Source organism: Manis javanica, chromosome 15 (genome assembly GCF_040802235.1).
Source record: "Manis javanica isolate MJ-LG chromosome 15, MJ_LKY, whole genome shotgun sequence".
NCBI lineage: Eukaryota > Metazoa > Chordata > Mammalia > Pholidota > Manidae > Manis > Manis javanica.
The window spans coordinates 4,746,266-4,762,996 of NC_133170.1; the positions used below are offsets into that span (position 1 = coordinate 4,746,266).

The 16,731-nt window shown below is 38.4% G+C and overlaps 1 protein-coding gene and 1 long non-coding RNA gene across 2 annotated transcripts in view; one reads left to right on the forward strand and one right to left on the reverse strand.

The window, feature by feature from the left end:
- Positions 1 to 11,993, reverse strand: part of LOC118970844 (uncharacterized) — a 25,663-nt gene extending 13,670 nt beyond the window's left edge. Inside the window, exons 1-2 of the long non-coding RNA XR_005058998.2 lie at positions 11,858 to 11,993; positions 10,271 to 10,381 (exon numbers count right to left, since the gene is read on the reverse strand). This is a non-coding gene — a long non-coding RNA (uncharacterized lncRNA). The remainder of the gene's footprint in view (positions 1 to 10,270; positions 10,382 to 11,857) is intronic.
- Positions 1 to 15,719, forward strand: part of SLC2A13 (solute carrier family 2 member 13) — a 244,959-nt gene extending 229,240 nt beyond the window's left edge. Inside the window, exon 10 of the mRNA XM_037009940.2 lies at positions 11,109 to 15,719. Coding sequence (XP_036865835.2) covers positions 11,109 to 11,335 — 227 coding nt within the window. The 3' untranslated portion in view covers positions 11,336 to 15,719. The remainder of the gene's footprint in view (positions 1 to 11,108) is intronic.
- The last annotated feature ends 1,012 nt before the right edge of the window (positions 15,720 to 16,731 follow it).

Here is a 16,731-nt window from a genome sequence, read left to right on the forward strand (position 1 = left end):
GGGCATATGTCTTTTTGAATCTGGAATCTTGTTTTATTTGGGTAAATTCCTAGGAGTGGAATGACTGGGTCAAATGGTATTTCTATTTTTAGTTGTTTTGAGGAACCTCCATATTGCTTTCCACAATGGTTGAACTAATTTACATTCCCACCAACAGGTCCCCTTTCTCCACATCCTGACCACCATTTGTTGTTCCTTGTCTTTTCGATGTTGGCCATCTTAACTGGTGTGAGGTGATATCTCATTGTGGTTTTAACTTGCATTTCCCTGATAATTAGCAATGTGGAGCATCTTTTGATGTGTCTGTTGACCATTTGAATTTCTTCTTTGGAGAAGTGTCTTCAGATCCTCTGCTCATTTTTTAATCTGGTTGTTTGCTTTTTCAGTGTTGAGGCATGTGAGTTCTCTATATATAATTTTGGATGTTAACCCCTTATCGTATCTGTCATATACGAATATATTCTCCCATACTGTAGGGTACCTTTTTGTTTTATTGATGGTGTCCTTTGCTGTACAGAAGACTTGTAGTTTGATGTAGTCCCATTTGTTCATTTTTGCTTTTGTTCCCTTGACCAAGGAGATGTTCTCAAGAAGAAGTGGTGCATATTTATATTCAAGAAATTTTTACCCATATTTTCTTCTAAGAAGTTTTATGGTTTTGTAACTTACATTCAGGTCTTTGATCCATTTTAGGTTTGCTTTTGTGTATGGAGTTAGACAATTATCCAGTTTATTCTCTTACATGTAACTTTCCAGTTTTGTCAACACCAGTTGTTGAAGAGGCTGTCATTTCTCCATTGTATATTCATGGCTCCTTTATTGAACATTAATTGGCCTTATATGTTTGGGTTTATATCTGGGCTCTCTATTCTGTTCCATTGACCTATGAGTCTGTTCTTGTGCCAGTACCAAATTGTCTTGATTACTGTGGCTTCATAGTAGGGCTTACATTCAGGGAGCATAATCCCCCAGCTTTTTTCTTCCTTCTCAGGATTGCTTTGGCTATTCAGGGTCTTTTGTGGTTCCACATGAATTTTAGAACTATTTGTTCTAGTTCACTGAAAAATGCTGTTGGTACTTTGATAGGGATTTCATTCAATCTGTAGAATGCTCCAGGAAGGATGACAATATTAATTCTTCCTATCCATGAGCATGGGATGTATTTCCATTTATTGGTGTCTTTAATTTCCCTCATGAGTGTCTTGTAGTTTTCAGGGTATAGGTATTTTCTTCTTTTTGTTGCTATTGTAAATAGAATTCTTTTCCTGACTTTTCTTTCTGCTAGTTCATCATTAGTATATAGTAATGCAACTGATTTCTGTGTGTTGATTTTGTGTACTGCAACTTTGCAGAATTCAATTATTAGTTCTAGTAGTTTTGGGGTGGATTCTTTAGGGTTTTTTATGTAAAACATCTTTTTATTTACAAACAGTGACAGTTTTACTTCTTCCTTGCCAATCTGGATGCCTTTTATTTCTTTATGTTATCTGATTGCTGTGGCTAGGACATCCAGTATTATATTGACTAAAGTGGGGAGAGTGGGCTTCTTTGTCCCCAGTCTTAGAGGAAAAGTTTTCAGCTTCTTACTGTTAAGTATGATGTTGGCTGTGGGTTTGTCATATATGGCCTTTATTATGCTGAGATATTTTCCCTCTGTACCCATTTTGGTGAGAGTTTTTATCATAAATGGATGTTGAATTTTGTTGAATGCTTTTTACAGCATCTATGGAGATGATCACGTGGTTTTTGTCCATCTTTTTGTTGATGTGGTAGTGTATGATGTTGATGGATTTTCAAATATTGTACCATCCTTGCATCCCTGGATTAAATCCCACTTCATCATTGTAGATGATCTTTTTGATATATTTTTGAATTCAGTTTGCTAATATTTTGTTGAGTATTTTTGCATCTATGTTGATCAGGGATATTGGTCTATAGTTTTCTTTTTTTGTGGTGTCTTTGCCTGGTTTTGGTAGTAGAGTGATGCTGGCCTCATAGAATGAGTTTGGAAGTAGTCCCTCTTCTACTTTTTGGAAAACTTTACAGAGGATGGGTACTAGGTCTTCTCTAAATATTTGGTAAAATTCAGTGGTGAAGCCATCTGATCCATGGATTTTGTTCTTAGGTAGTTTTTTGATTACCAACTCAATTTCATTGTTGGTAATTGGTCTGTTCACATTTTCTGTTTCTTCCTGGGTCGACCTTAGAAGGTTGTATTTTCCTAGAAAGTTCCCTATTTCTTCTAGGTTATCCAGTTTGTTGGCATATAATTTTTCATAGTATTCTCTAATAATTTTTGTATTTCTGTGGTGTCTGTAGTGATTTTCCCTTTCTCATTTCTGATTTTGTTTATGTGTGTAGACTCTTTTCTTGATAAGTCTGGCTAGGGGTTAAATTATTTTCATAATTTTCTCAAAGAACCAGGTCCTGGTTTCATTGATTCTTTCTGTTGTTTTATTCTTCTTGATTTTATTTATTTATGCTCTGATCTTTATTAAGTCCCTCTTTATACTGACTTTGGACTTCATGTTCTTCTTTTTCTAGTTTTATTAATTGAGATTAGATTGTTCATTTGGGATTGTATTTCTTTCTTGAGGTAAGCCTGTATTGCAATATACTTCCCTCTTAGAATGGCCTTCACTGCGTCCACAGATTTTTGGGTGTTAAGTTGTTGTTTTCATTTGTCTATATATATTGCTTGATCTGTTTTAATTTGGTCATTATTATTTAGGAGCATGTTGTTAAGCCTCCATGTGTTTTTTGTTTGTTTGTTTTTGCATAATTTATTACTAGTTTTGTACCTTTGTGGTCTAAGAAGCTGGTTGGTACAACTTCAATCCTTCTGAATTTACTGAGGCTCTTATTGTGGCCTACTATATGATCTGTTCTGGAAAATGTTCCATGTGCACCTGAGAAGAATGTGTATTTTGCTTCTTTTGGGTGGAATGTGCTGGAGATGTCTGTTAGGTCCATCTGTTCTAATGTGTTGTTCAGTGCCTCTGTGTCCTTACTCATCTGTCCTTTGGAGTGAGTGGCATGTTGAAGTCTCCTAAAATGAATGCATTGCATTCGATTTCCTCCTTTAACTCTGTTAGGATTTGTTTCACATATTTAGGTGCTTCTATATTTGGTGCATAGGTATTTATAATCGTTATATCCTCTTGTTGGACTGACCCTTTTATCATTATGTAATGTCCTTCTTTTTCTCTTGTTACTTTGTTTGAAATCTATTTTGTCTGATACAAGTACTGCAACTCCTGCTTTTTTCTCCCCACTGTTTGCATGAAATATCTTTTTCCATCCCTTCATTTTTTTGTCTGTGTATGTCTTTGGGTTTGAAGTGAGTTTCTTGTAGGCACTATATAGATGGGTCTTGTTTTTTCATCTATTCTGTAAGTCTGTATCTTTTAATTGGTACATTCAGTCCATTTACATTCAGGGTAAGATTATATGTACTTATTGCCATTACAGGCTTTAGATTCGTGGTTACCAAAGGTTCAAGGATAGCTTCTTTACTATCTAATAGTCTAACTTAACTCACTTATGCTATTTCAAACACAATCTAAACGTTCTTTTTTTTTCTTCCCTTTTTCTTCTTCCTCCTCTCTTTATATATTAGGTATCATATTCTGTACTCTTTGTGTGTCCCTTGAATGACTTTGTACATAGTTGATTTAATTTTGCATTTGATTAGTAATTAATGGTCTACTTCCTTTACTGTAGTTTTATTTTCTCTGGTGACAGCTATTTAGCCTTAGGAACACTTCCATCTATATAGCAGTTCCTTTAAAACACACTGTAGACATGGTTTGTGGGAGGTAAATTCACCCAACTTTTGCGTGTCTGCAAATTGTTTAGTCCCTGCTTCAAATTTAAATGATAATCTTACTAGGTAGAGTATTCTTGGTTTGAGGCCTTTCTGTTTCATTGCATTAAATATATCATGACACTCCCTTCTGGCCTATAAGGTTTCTGCTGAGAAGTATGATGATAGCCTGATGTTTTTTCCTTTGTATGTGATCTTTTTCTCTCTCTGCTGCTTTTAATACTCTATCCTTGCCCTTGATCTTTGCCATTTTAATCATTTATATGTCTTGGTGTTGTCTTCCTCCGGTCCCTTGTGTTGGGAGATCTCTACACTTCCATGGCCTGAGAGACTATTTCCTTCCTCAACTGGGGAAGTTTTCAACAATTATTTACTCAAAGATCCCTTTTTCTCTTCTTCTTCACATACCCCTAATAATGCAAATATTGTTCGGTTTGGATTGGTTGCACATTTCTATAAATATTTCATTCCCAGAGATCCTTTTTTCTCTGTACCTCAGCATCTTTGTATTCCCATTCTTTAATTTCTATTTCATTTACTATCTCCTCTACCTCATCTAATCTTTTAAATCCCTCTATTGTATGTTTCATTTCAGATACTGTATTTTTCAAAGTTTCTATCTCCTTGTTCTCCTTGACATCTTTAACATTTTTCTGTAGCTCTGTAAGCATGTTTATGATTTTTCTTTTGAAGATTGGTGATTTCAGTTTCACTTAGCCCTCTTTCTGGTGTTTGAGGGATTTTGGTTTGTACAAGATTCTTTTGCCATTTCACATTTCTAATGATTACTAAGGAATAATAACTTTGTGTCGGCAGCACCCTCTAGTGCCCAAAAGCTCTACTCTCTGGAGCTGCCCAGCACCTGGATGGATGGCAGGGGTTGCAGGTGAGCAGAACCAGTGCTTGCCAGGAGGAAAGAGTTCTTTCCTGCTTCCCAGATGAAGTTCCTGCCTCCACTGCCAGGACCAGTGGGCCAAGGATGCAGGGAGGAGCCTCTTACACCCTTGTAGCTGCCATAGGCGGGGCCGCCCTCTGGCTGGCCTGGCACAATGATGGGGCAGCAGGTTTGCGAACCAATGCCAGCCGTTAGTAGCAGCAGGCTGCATATCATGGTGGAAAGCCTCAGAGCTGCACTGCCAGCCAGGAGGATGGAGCACCTGAAGGTTCCCAACTTGCTGGGTTGGGTGTGCCAGGAAAATTCTGTCCACCTGTCCTTTCTCCTGAGCACCAAGCTCTGTGCAATCCTTTCCCCTTTAGCAGCCTTCTCACTGTTGGTAGTCTTTCAAAGTGCCCACCTTTCTTTCATCCCGGAGCAGCCAGTTGTGGGTACCTGTTCTCCACAAGCGGCTGGAATCTCAGTCTGAGTATTCTGCCTGTCTTTGCTTTCCAACCCCACTAATCTCCAGAGCACTATAATGGGGATTCGTGCTCCTGGAGCAGATCTCCAGGGTGGGTGTTTAGCAGAGCTGGGCTTCTACTCTCTCCCCGCTCCATTTCTCTTCCTCCTGCCTGTGAGCTGGGGTGAGGGGAGGGCTTGGGTCCCGCCAGATTGCGACTGTGCTACTTTACCTTTTTCTGTGAGGTCTTCTCTTTTCCTCAGATGTAAGAAGTCTATTGCAGTCTTGTTTCAGGTTGCTCTTTCAGGATTAGTTGTATTTGCTGAATTTTCGTGTTATATGTGGTTTTGAGAGGAGATTTTGCCTGACTTCTCACACCACCATCCTTTTCTCCTGGAAGCCTGGTTTCTCTTTTTAAATTTTTTGTTTATTAGAGGCTGTAGGCTTGCGATTACCATAGCTCCCTGACTATATAACAGTCTATATTAAGTTGCTAATTGCTCTACTTCAAACAATCTAAATATGCTTTCTTCTTCTTCTTCTTCTTCCATACTTTTTGCATTGGATGTTGTAATCTGCACTTTTTCTGTATACCTTGACTAATTTTGTGTATAGTTGGTTTTATTAGTTAATTTTATAGTTGCTTGGTAAGTAATTGGTCCACTACCTTTACTGGTGGGTTTATTTTCACTGGTGAAAACTATTTAGGCTTAAGAACATATCCATCTACAGAAGTCCCTTTAACACATCCTGTAATGCTGGTTTAGCAGTTATGAATTCCTTCAGCCTTCGTTTATCTGGGAAATGTTTTATTTCCTTCATGTTTGAATGTCAGTCTTGCTGAGTAGAGGATTATTGGTTTAAAGTCCTTCTGTTTCAGTACATTAACAATTTCATGTCACTCCCTTCTGGTCTGTAAGGTTTCTGCTGAGAAGTCTGCTGATAGCCTGATAGGGTTTCCCTTATACCTAATCTTTTTTCTCTCTCTTGGCTGCTTTCAATACTCTCTCCTTACCCTTAATCATTGTCATTTTAATTATTATGTCTTGGTGTTGTCTTCCTAGGGTCTTATTAGGGGCTCTGTGTGCTTCTATGACTGGAACATTATTTCCTTCCCAGATTGAGCAAGTTTTCAACAATTATTTCCTCAAAGATACTTTCTATCCCTTTTTTGTCTTCTTCTGGCACCCCTAGTATGCCAATAGTTTGATTTGGAGTTTTCACACAGCTCTTATCATTCTTTCATTTCTAGAGATTCTTTTTCTTCAGCTTCATTGTGCTCCTGTTCTCTGATTGCTGCAAGTGGAGGAGACAATGAGATGGAAATCTGTTACTCATTCCCACCATTGTATATTTCATTTCAGTTACTGTATTCTTCAGCTCTGAGTGGCTCTTTTCCAGCTTTTCTATCTGTTGAAGTCCTTCCTGAGATCTTCAATACTTTTCCACAGATCAGTGAGCATATTTATGACTGTTACTTTGAAGTCTTATCAAGGATATTGCGGAGCTGTTTCATTTAGCCCTCTTTCTGGTGTCGTATCCTGTAGTTTTGTTTGGAACAATATTCCTCTGCCTCCTTTGAATTAGATGTATCTGCTATGCTTCCTCGTCTAGAGAGTAATGGCTTTATGAAGAAGTCCTGTGGTGCCCAGAAGCTCAAGACTCTTTCCTCCCCAGTGCCTGGTTCTCCTTTGCAGTGGAGCCCCAGTTGCTGTTGCTGAGCAATGAGTAGGGCCGAAAGGTGGCCCACCTCAGTCTGCTGCAGCCAGCCCTATGTGATCAGAGCAGTGGTATTCTGCAGCGATTGTGTGCAGGGCACTCTCTGCCTGCTGTACATCAAAGGCAGCAGGGCTCATGACACCAGACAAGGCGTCCCATAAGGTGGAAGGAGTATTCGGACCTACCTTCTGCAGGCACCTCTCTAACTGGGCTGAGACAGGGCTAGAAAAGCCTCCCTCCACCTGCCAGGCAGCAAAGTCTGACTCTACTGGGCAGAGTAGGCTGGTGCACTGGTGGTGGCTCAGAGAAGCATCTCTTAGCTGAGCCACCAGCAAGGGGGATGGAACATTTGGGGCTCCCAAGAGTGCCCTACCTGTTGGGCTGGGGAAGCATCGTCCTTCTTTCCTTTCTCCTGCAGAGACCTCCGTCCAGCCCTTTCCCTTCTGGCACCCTTCCCTCTGCTGCTTCTGTATTGGATCTCTGGGGGCCTGGCAGAGCATGCCTGTCCTCCACAAGCAGTTGGACTCTCAGCCTCCCTGGTGTCCAGTCCTGCTAATCACCAGAACCCATGCAGTATGGACTCATGTTCCTAGAGATCTCCAGGGCCAGGTGTGCAGAGTCCCTAAGTGCCTATCGCCTCCCTGCTTTGTTCCTCTTCCTCCAACCTTTGAGGCGGGATGGGTCCACTTGAAGGCAGCTCTGCCACTTACCCTTCTCTGTGTGGGCTTCTCATCTTCCCCAGGTGCAGGTGGTCTGGTCATGTTCAGGTTTAGTTGTACCTGCTTCATTGGCATGCATACGTGGGAGGACTCCGCCCTGCATGCCTACCCTGCCATCTTCTAAATTCAAGTCCCAGAAATATTTATTGTCTTAGAAAGGAAATACACTGGCATTCTTAAAATGGATGTATATTTAGTATATTTACCTTCAACCCACTTGGCAATTAAATTTTTTTTCCATAAATTCATAAACTTATCTGACACCATAAATATTTGCACATATTTGCTGATTTTTGAGAATGCTTAACTATTTGAGGACACAGACTAACATTCTGAGAAAGCATTTTTTATAGAAAGTCATAGACTGAATAATAAAAAGTCTACACGGTAAGACTTTTGATAGCAGAGCTCCTCTTGAATTTCTGCTGCCAGAAAAACATGAGACAATAGAAATAAAATGTAAAGAGGGCACAGCTAGCCTTCCTGCAAGAACAGCTCGTTAGCAGCTTTTGGTTTTCCATTAAGCCAAGCTTCTATCATGCTCTGGTCCACTAGGTCCACTCTCAGTAGCAGTAGAACAGTATTTCAGTTCAGGTTAAGTTTTTTACCTGTTTTTTTACCTATATTTTAATACATGTTACTGATTTAAAAATATATTTCTCTGGAAATATTCATGTCTTATATTGTTTCAAAGACCTTACATTTTTATTCTTTCCTAAACTATACTGCTCAGACAGGTCTGCCATGGACCCCATTCTGTAATGTTTATTACTAAATACTGCCATTAAAAGGTTACCAGTGTACCATTTTATATATAGCATATTTTGAGTACATTCTTTGGAGAGCATTACATCAAAGTTTCTGTGTTGAGGTACTGAAACTCATCAAACATGGTCTTTGATTTCCTCATTTTGAATAATTCAATTCATCTTCTTTCCTTCAAAATAAAGCTGAGGAATATCTGCAGTGCTGACTGCTCATTTTAGACATGTGTCTCATTTCCATTCTAAGGGAGAACAATGAAGAAAATTGAGTTCCCAGGGGACTTGCCCTTGCCTGGAGCCACTGCTTCCTGGGTTAAGCACAGGTCTCACAGGTAGAGGCTGGTTAGGCAGTTGCCTGCTTCAGATTCCTCAGAATTTTTAAAAGGGATTCTCTCTCAACAGAATTTCCCTGATTCTATTTGGCTTCAGGAATCTGGGTCGCTATGCCTCTTCCTAACCCGCCTAATTGTCTTTCACTGTAGGAGGGTCGCCCTGACGGATAGGATTTATTACTCTTACTCATGCCACTGTTTTGAACTTGTGAAATAGGATGTTTTCTCAATATCGTATTTTACAAAAATTGTGGAGTTTTTCTTCAAAATTCCATTTCTGTCACTGTTTCCACAATCTTGCTTATCTACAATCAGATCACAGGACTTCATCTCCTTTCATTTTTTCCTAAGACTCACACATTCTCCAAGAGCTAGTCTGTCACCATCCCCTTTTTTGTGCCATCATTCCCCATTTATTAGTCATCCTTATCTTATTCTTAATAGTGACTCCCTGGTCATTTAGTGGAATCAAATACTACCATCCAAAGTTCTATTAGGCATAAAATATGCGTTATTTCTACAGTTTGGACAGCCAAGATAATTTAAGAAAACTGCCTGAGGATTCAGCCTGGGTCATTATGTGACTTTTCAGATCTGCACTGTCACCAGAGCCATGGTGCCTGCCTCTCACCGTGACACTCAGTCATGCATCCAGGGCCATCTAATATTACTTTCTGGTTATTTGGCATAAAGGAGCCCTGTATTGTAAACTGAGTTATATGGCTCTGATGACTTGATCTAACATCTCACAATTTACCTGTTTCCCTTCTATTTCCTCATAGCTCCTCATTCCACAGAGCAGATTCTCTTGTGCGGCCAGTTCAGCAGCACTTTCCCTCCACAGCTTTCCTTGAGCCTTCCCAAGACATGTTTCTGTGGACAGTCCTGAAATGGCTCACCCATTCTGTAATGATTCAGCAGAACCAAGAAAGGTTATTCCATTCTTTAAATGCTATGCTATTTAAAGATTGACTTTCAATATGTTTTTATGTTGTCTAGCTTAGCCCTTTATTTCAGATCTCCTTACCCAATGTATTAGATCTGGCAGACACCTGGACCATGATCATTTCCAGACCCTCCAAAGTGTCAGGCACCAGACTAGGCACTGGGGACCCAAAGACAAGCCACAGATAGGCTCCGCCCTCAGGGAGACCTCTTTTGCTACTGAAACAGATGAGGTCTCCCTCTGAAACAGCTCATAAGCATTTCTCCTATACTTGCTCCTGATCTAGGGTGTAAGATGTACAGAATTATAAACCTAAGCCATAAACTTAGATAAGAGCTGAAAAAGCATCTTGTTTTACTTAGTGAGGCAACTGAGGCCCAGAGAAGAGTTTAAATGACTATCTAGAAGTCACAGAGCAAGATTTACACCCAGATCTTAGAACTTTGGTGATCTGGTATCCATTCTGCAGCCATTTGTCACCCTCCTTCCCCATCTCACATATAGGACAGTCTGGAATGAAGGCCTAAAATTAAGCAGGACTCCATTATAGTTGAGTTCTTATGATTAAATCGGGAATTAGGAAAGGCCATCTTGGAAATATGTGGAGAATACACGCAAATCACTTACTTGTAGATCTCATCTCATCCAGGTAGTATTTATGCCTTTGTAGTTGGGCTTCACTGACGTGCCACAGTCTTACAGCAAAACAAAATTCTCTCACCTCATGGAGATGACATCCTAGTGGGAGAAAAGAAATTAGAAAGCTTGCTAGTTTGTCAAATGGTGATGAGTGCTATGGGCCAAAAAATGGAATATCGCGGTCTAGAAGAAAGCAAGGAGACTGTCGGTGGGGCAGATGAGAGGTGATGGCCCTTCGACCACAGACATCCCTGCAAAGGCAGGTAGCGCTCATCTGCAGACTACATTTTGAAGGTCAAAAACAGACTGGATATTGGGTAGGAGAGTAAATGTCAAGGTTTCTCAGACTTTGGGCATGGAAGACTGGAAAGATGACCATGGACTCCACTGAGTCATGAATTTTGCAAGGTGGTCACTGTATTTGGCTCTATAAATACTAGATAAATGAGAAAAAAATTCTCCCTCGAAGTGCCTTGTCCAGGAGACAAGACAAACATATGAACATAATTATCACCCTTCTTGGTTATCACGCTAGAGGGCCTCAGCAGTAGTGCTGTGAGGGCAGTTACCTAGCCAGGCACGTAAGGGAAGACTGCCAAGCAGGAGGTGCACCTGGGCCCAGTCTGTGGTTCTTGGTTTGGCATCACTATGGGCTGATTTTAGAAGGACACATTGTATTATATTCACAGATTTAGAACAACTAATTAAACCAGGCTGGTGGTAATTTTTTGGTTCCATTTCAGACCACAGTTATGCAAGATTGATCAGAAAGAAAAGCCTAACGTAGTCTTTCCAACCAGGCCTCTACTGCCATTTCCCATTGCAGGAGCCTTCTTCCTCTATGCCGGCTTTGCTGCCACGGGTCTCCTGTTCATCTACGGCTGTCTTCCTGAGACCAAAGGGAAAAAATTAGAGGAAATTGAATCACTCTTTGACAACAGGCTATGTACGTGTGGCGCCTCAGATTCCGATGAAGGGAGGTATATTGAATATATTCGGGTGAAGGGGAGCAACTATCATCTTTCTGACAACGATGCTTCAGATGTGGAATGATTTCCAGCTGCCTAGTGACTTAACAGACTTGAGGGAGAAAAGCAGCAATTGGTGACCTCACTGCCCTGCTTCTAATCTTGTTCTTTCCCGTCTAGGTTTGAATGACAGCATATCCTAGAGTATTTGGTTAGAAGGAAGATGCAACCATGATGACTTTCTTTCACAAGCAGAAATGTAAAAGAAAATATTTAGAGGAATTTTAATAGTTATTGAACAAATGCTGTGTAATTCCTTCCTGAGATATTGTATCCAGTGACTTCAGTGGTTTCCTTCTTTGCTAAGACCACATAATAATCATTAGTGGCAACAGTGTCAGTGCTAATGCAGCTGAGTCACACAGGTATACAAAGAGGATCTGGGATACGGTCCAAGGATGTTTTCCATAAAAACATGGCCTGCTGGCCCTAAATTTCCCTAAGGACAAGTAGCTTACCTGTGATCACTTGTTCGAAAGTAAATTTCATTTAAGCTTTCATAAAAAAATTCAGAAGTGCCTCCTACAAGGGGCGCGGTCATCCTTACCTCCTTTTGGTTCTGTTTTGGTTTCTCTCCAGTTCAGGCCTTGAGAGAGTTCTTCAGAAACTGACTCTGCACAGGACCTTTTGAATGTGATGAAAAGCAGGTCTGTTAAAGAGTTTATTTTCATACATAATTTTTGTATAGATAAGCTATCAAGTTTTGATAAGAAAGAAAAGATTTTTATGGATGCCTGGTTGAGTTAGGATACAACTGTCAACCCAAAATAGCACCAGTTCTTCAACTCTATTTCAGGGTCAGTTTTTGTTCATGCCAACATCACCTGATACTCACCACGCGTCAACTCCAGAGTCGCATCCGTGCCTTCACTTGTGTTATACTAATAGCTGCCAGCAGACTATTTTTCCCTTTCATGTATTAAATAATGGGACTTGGTTCCCTTAGGAGAAGTTAAGAAATTGTCACATTATATCACTTAATAGTACTTGTCTTTTTTTTTTAATCTAAGAGGATAAACTTGTTTTTATTTTGCACACCCTTTTCCCTCACAATTTAACAACAAAAAAAAATAAGACAGATTTTTCTGTGAGTGTTCCCTTTTACTCACGGCTAGCTTGGAATTTTTTCTTTCTGGCTTGGAGATATGTATAATAATCCAGAAATTGAGATTTTTCTATTGGAACAGATTAATGCTTCTACTATAGCACATGTCTTTAAGAAATGTTTACTTACATTTCTACAAAGTTATGCTCATTCATCAATGAACTCTAATTTTTGCTCTTATATTAAGAACTATATAATATGTACAAAATTACTTGCTAGTTCCAGTGAAAATATGAATGAATCTTCTGTGGCCAGTTAGGAACACATAAGACTGGTGCATTTTAACATGCCTCTAATTATCTAATAAGGCACTTTTGGGGGTAAAATGTGGCTTAGATAAGAGAACAAGAAGACATCAAAGAGACTGGCAGAAACACTGAATTTAAAGTCTGGCTTGTTCCTACACAGTTGTCAGCGCTGAAAGCACAGCCAAGAAGGTTCATTCTCTTAGTCACTTGGGTATTTTATGTGCTTAAACAGTCACTTTACTGGCCTAAAAATCCTTCAGCCAAAATAGTTTTCTCCCTTTCGATCACTGCATATTACAAAAATCTAGAGTTCTTTTTCCCTAGAATTAGGTGCTTTGACAATTGGTTTCTAAGGGGACATTTATTGATTTTTCCCCAGAAAAGCAGATGTGATTTAATAGAGAAAATTATTATCTATTGTTATTTATCCTGTAAGAAATTTCTTATCTGTGTAATGTGAGAGGAGTAAACTGAGAAGTGGGAAATGAGCTATTATGTGGTCAAGTCAGAATATAAGGGGGAGAAAAAGTACATAGACCAATAAAGTGCCGTCTTTGAAAATTTATTTTTCTGATTTATCCAGATAATTGTTTTTATTGTATATATAGCCTTAACTATATGCTTACCTACTCAGCTGGGCTGAATGCACAGTAACTTTATTAAAGGAGCAACTGGGCTAACATAAGTAAGTGGTGTTTTAACTTGGTATTTACAAATGCACATAATAAAGGGAATTTTAGCCACAGTTCTCCTCCCCTATTCCTCTGAACCCCTTCTTTAAAGGATTATTTGTTATATGTGTATATGTATATATACACATAGTGATAAAGATAATCCATATCTTTGAAGTACAGGACAGAGAGGTGCAGTATGAGATTTATAATTTTTTTGAAACTACTTAAAAAGAAAACTTGTACAATTAGGGTATTATTTTTAGATTCAGTAAAAGTATTTATAGTATCTTAAATTTTGAATTTTGAGGGTGTTTTTATATCATGCACCATTTAGGTTCTCAACACTTCTGGCTACCACTATCACCTTGAAAACATTCCATTTGAAATAGAAATATACATTGTACAGGACAATTTATATATGGTATGATCTGACTTACCATATTCAAATAGATTAAGCATCATGCTTTTAACTGAAATTACAGGCTTCCTTCCAAACATGCTGCAAATTCAACAGAGGTATGTTTTGGGAAAACATGGAGGAGGTGGTTGTAACCCCTATTCAGGCTTACTTAACATGATGGCTGATGAGATCTCATAACATTTCATCTGAACACATAATGGCTGAATATGATGTCAGGTAAGTTTTAAAGTTTTGGTATTAATATTTCTCTTCAGTAAACATTCCTACTAATTTTGATTGTTGTACCTTAGTAATTACCCAAAACATGATTTCAATGTGTATGTGAAAGATCTAAATTCTGTTCCCAGCCATGTGCAGTAATTAGTTCCCTGGTGAAAAATGCTGACAGTAATGCTGTCAAGTGCTTTTTCATAATTTTAAGTTATTTGCTGTAAAATGGGAAATCTAGAAAAGTGAACAGGAAGAATATGTAAGTTAACAACTTACCCTTTTGCACCAGAAGGTAAGACTGAGATACGTATAATAATCCATAGATCCTGGGGGGAGGAAGAAAGTCTCATAATTCAGTGACACTAACATAGCTTATAAATACTGTAATGCATGAGGACAGTGGTAAGATTGTTTTATTGTAATCTTTTTTTTTTTGACCATACTCCTAGTTATAAAATCTCAAATTATACTAAGCACCTAACTAGTATTTATATAGTTGTTATGACAAATTTTCAATTACCAAATTCGACCTTTTCACTAACTACAAATAAAAGATTGATATGCCAGGCCAGGAGCAGAGAATTTGTAACATGCACTTTATAGCAAATCGTGGATAAAACTTAAGCTCATATGTACCCGCTGCCTATAAAAAGACTCAGAGTTGTTCTCTGGATTAACATCCTGCTTTCTGTCAGTCTATCAGTTTTCTTACCCTCGTGTACAGCACCGGCAAGCTGACTTCATGACGTGGTTGAGGCCGGAGCAGCATGTCAGTTATCAGTACATTCAGTTCTGCTGGGTGAGCGATATTGCTGTTTTTTAGAAATAGCAATCATTTTTATTTTTTAAAATGTCAAACTCTCTTGTATATTTAGAGAGGAAATTTTTGTGTGCCAATAATAATCAAAGACATATTCTGCAGGAGTGTTAATGGTGTCCACAAGTACAGGACAGAATTTTATTATAATTTGCTTGTGAATGTAAAACAGTGTAATTTCTATAAATCTTTGTGTGTATAAAAGAGTCTGTTGCACTTAGGTGATACGGTCTACAGAATGTTAAATACCTACCTTCATTTAGCAGTAATACTCAGATTTTTATTTTACATTGTTCATGTGTTTGCTTTTGTTAATAAAAACGAGGAAAAGAAATGCATCTTACAAGAACTTAACATTAAAAACTGATACTTGATAAAGTTTTTACATTTTAGCAAATTAAAATCATTCCAATTCATTTGAAGGTTTAAAAAGAAGAGACTTTAGCCAAAGCAAAAATTTATATTCTCCATGTTCAAACTGGTTCCTAGTAGCTTTTGGAATATATCTCATTTGATGTTTTATCTTTTATTTATAATAAATGTTCAAATTTCTACATAGAATCTGTAATGTACATCTAGATTAAATCACAGTTTTATGCTTTTAAAATATATGTATTTCAAAATGTACATTTTGAGTGCATGTTACATAGTGTTTAATATTTCACACATCTTGGTAAATTCAATATTTATTCCCACATGTGATATATGGAATATCTCTTAAAATTATGAATATGTATCAAAGTCATTCTAGCCTATAGCTATATTAAAAGTATTGTATATTTTATGGAGATTAAGTGATGTATATGTAAATGTTTTTTAAGTTATTTTACTGAAGTTCAATATTTACATAAAATTTGAATCTTTTTTTAAAGTGTCAGTGCCAGAACTGTAAATAAAAATAATCAAATAAAAGTTAAGACAGTTCATTACTCAATCATCTCTTTCACACTTCGTATTGTCTCTAATTCTCTTCCTTGGATTTTGGGATCTAAGATTATTAAATCTATTCACTTGAATTTTACTTCTTTCTTTTGATGTTGAGTAAACTCAACTATCTTTAAAAAGCGTTTCATAATACCTAATAGTATTTTGAGGGTCCTGAGCACCTCTTTCGCCGTGTTATATTCACTATCTCTGGTTGTTGTGAGAACCTGACATTGATAGGACCCATTACATGGGGCTGGCATAATTCTGACTGTTGCTTTGTAAATGAAAGTAATATACCTGCTGGATGACCAGTGGACAGTTCGTTCCTTCTGGAACTCTGTTGTTCTCCATCGCCATTCGGCCCCAACTAAATTTAGCAAGCAGCCACTAGACACACCTCCAGTTAGGGTGGGCCACCCCAGTCCAACTGCAGAAATAGCCGGAGGGCCTGTGAAGACATTGGGTCCACTGTCACCCAAAGGCTTACAAGGGGATTACATCTTAACCAAAGATACTGATGTCAGCAGGTTAAGGCAAAAACAGGACAGCCAAAATTAGTCAAAACCACCCTTGAAAAATTCCACAAATTATGCAAAAAAGTGTCCATTTACCTGAAGAGTGCACAAAATGGCCACTTACCCAAATAGCGCAGTCAGTATTAGTGGTCAGTAAAGTCCTCATTTAATTGTCCAATCCTGTGAGATAAACATTATTGTCCTTTTATGGATACTAAAACCTAAGTTCAGGACATTTTGGTGACTTGCCCAAGATCACACACTAGTGACACAAATTTTCTCTGCAGCGGCTATTCCAGCAATCTTCTTCTCTCAGTCCCCCCCCTGGAATGTCTTTTTGTCAGACCTACGCAGTAGGAGTATAAAAAGATATAGGTCAGAAACCTGGGTCTGCATAAAGAAAAGAAGACTATCAGAGAAGAATGACTAAAGGGAAAATAAAAACTTCCATTTTTCTTACTCTTAATCTGTTGAACAGTTGGCAGTTTACTCAATGGATAGCTG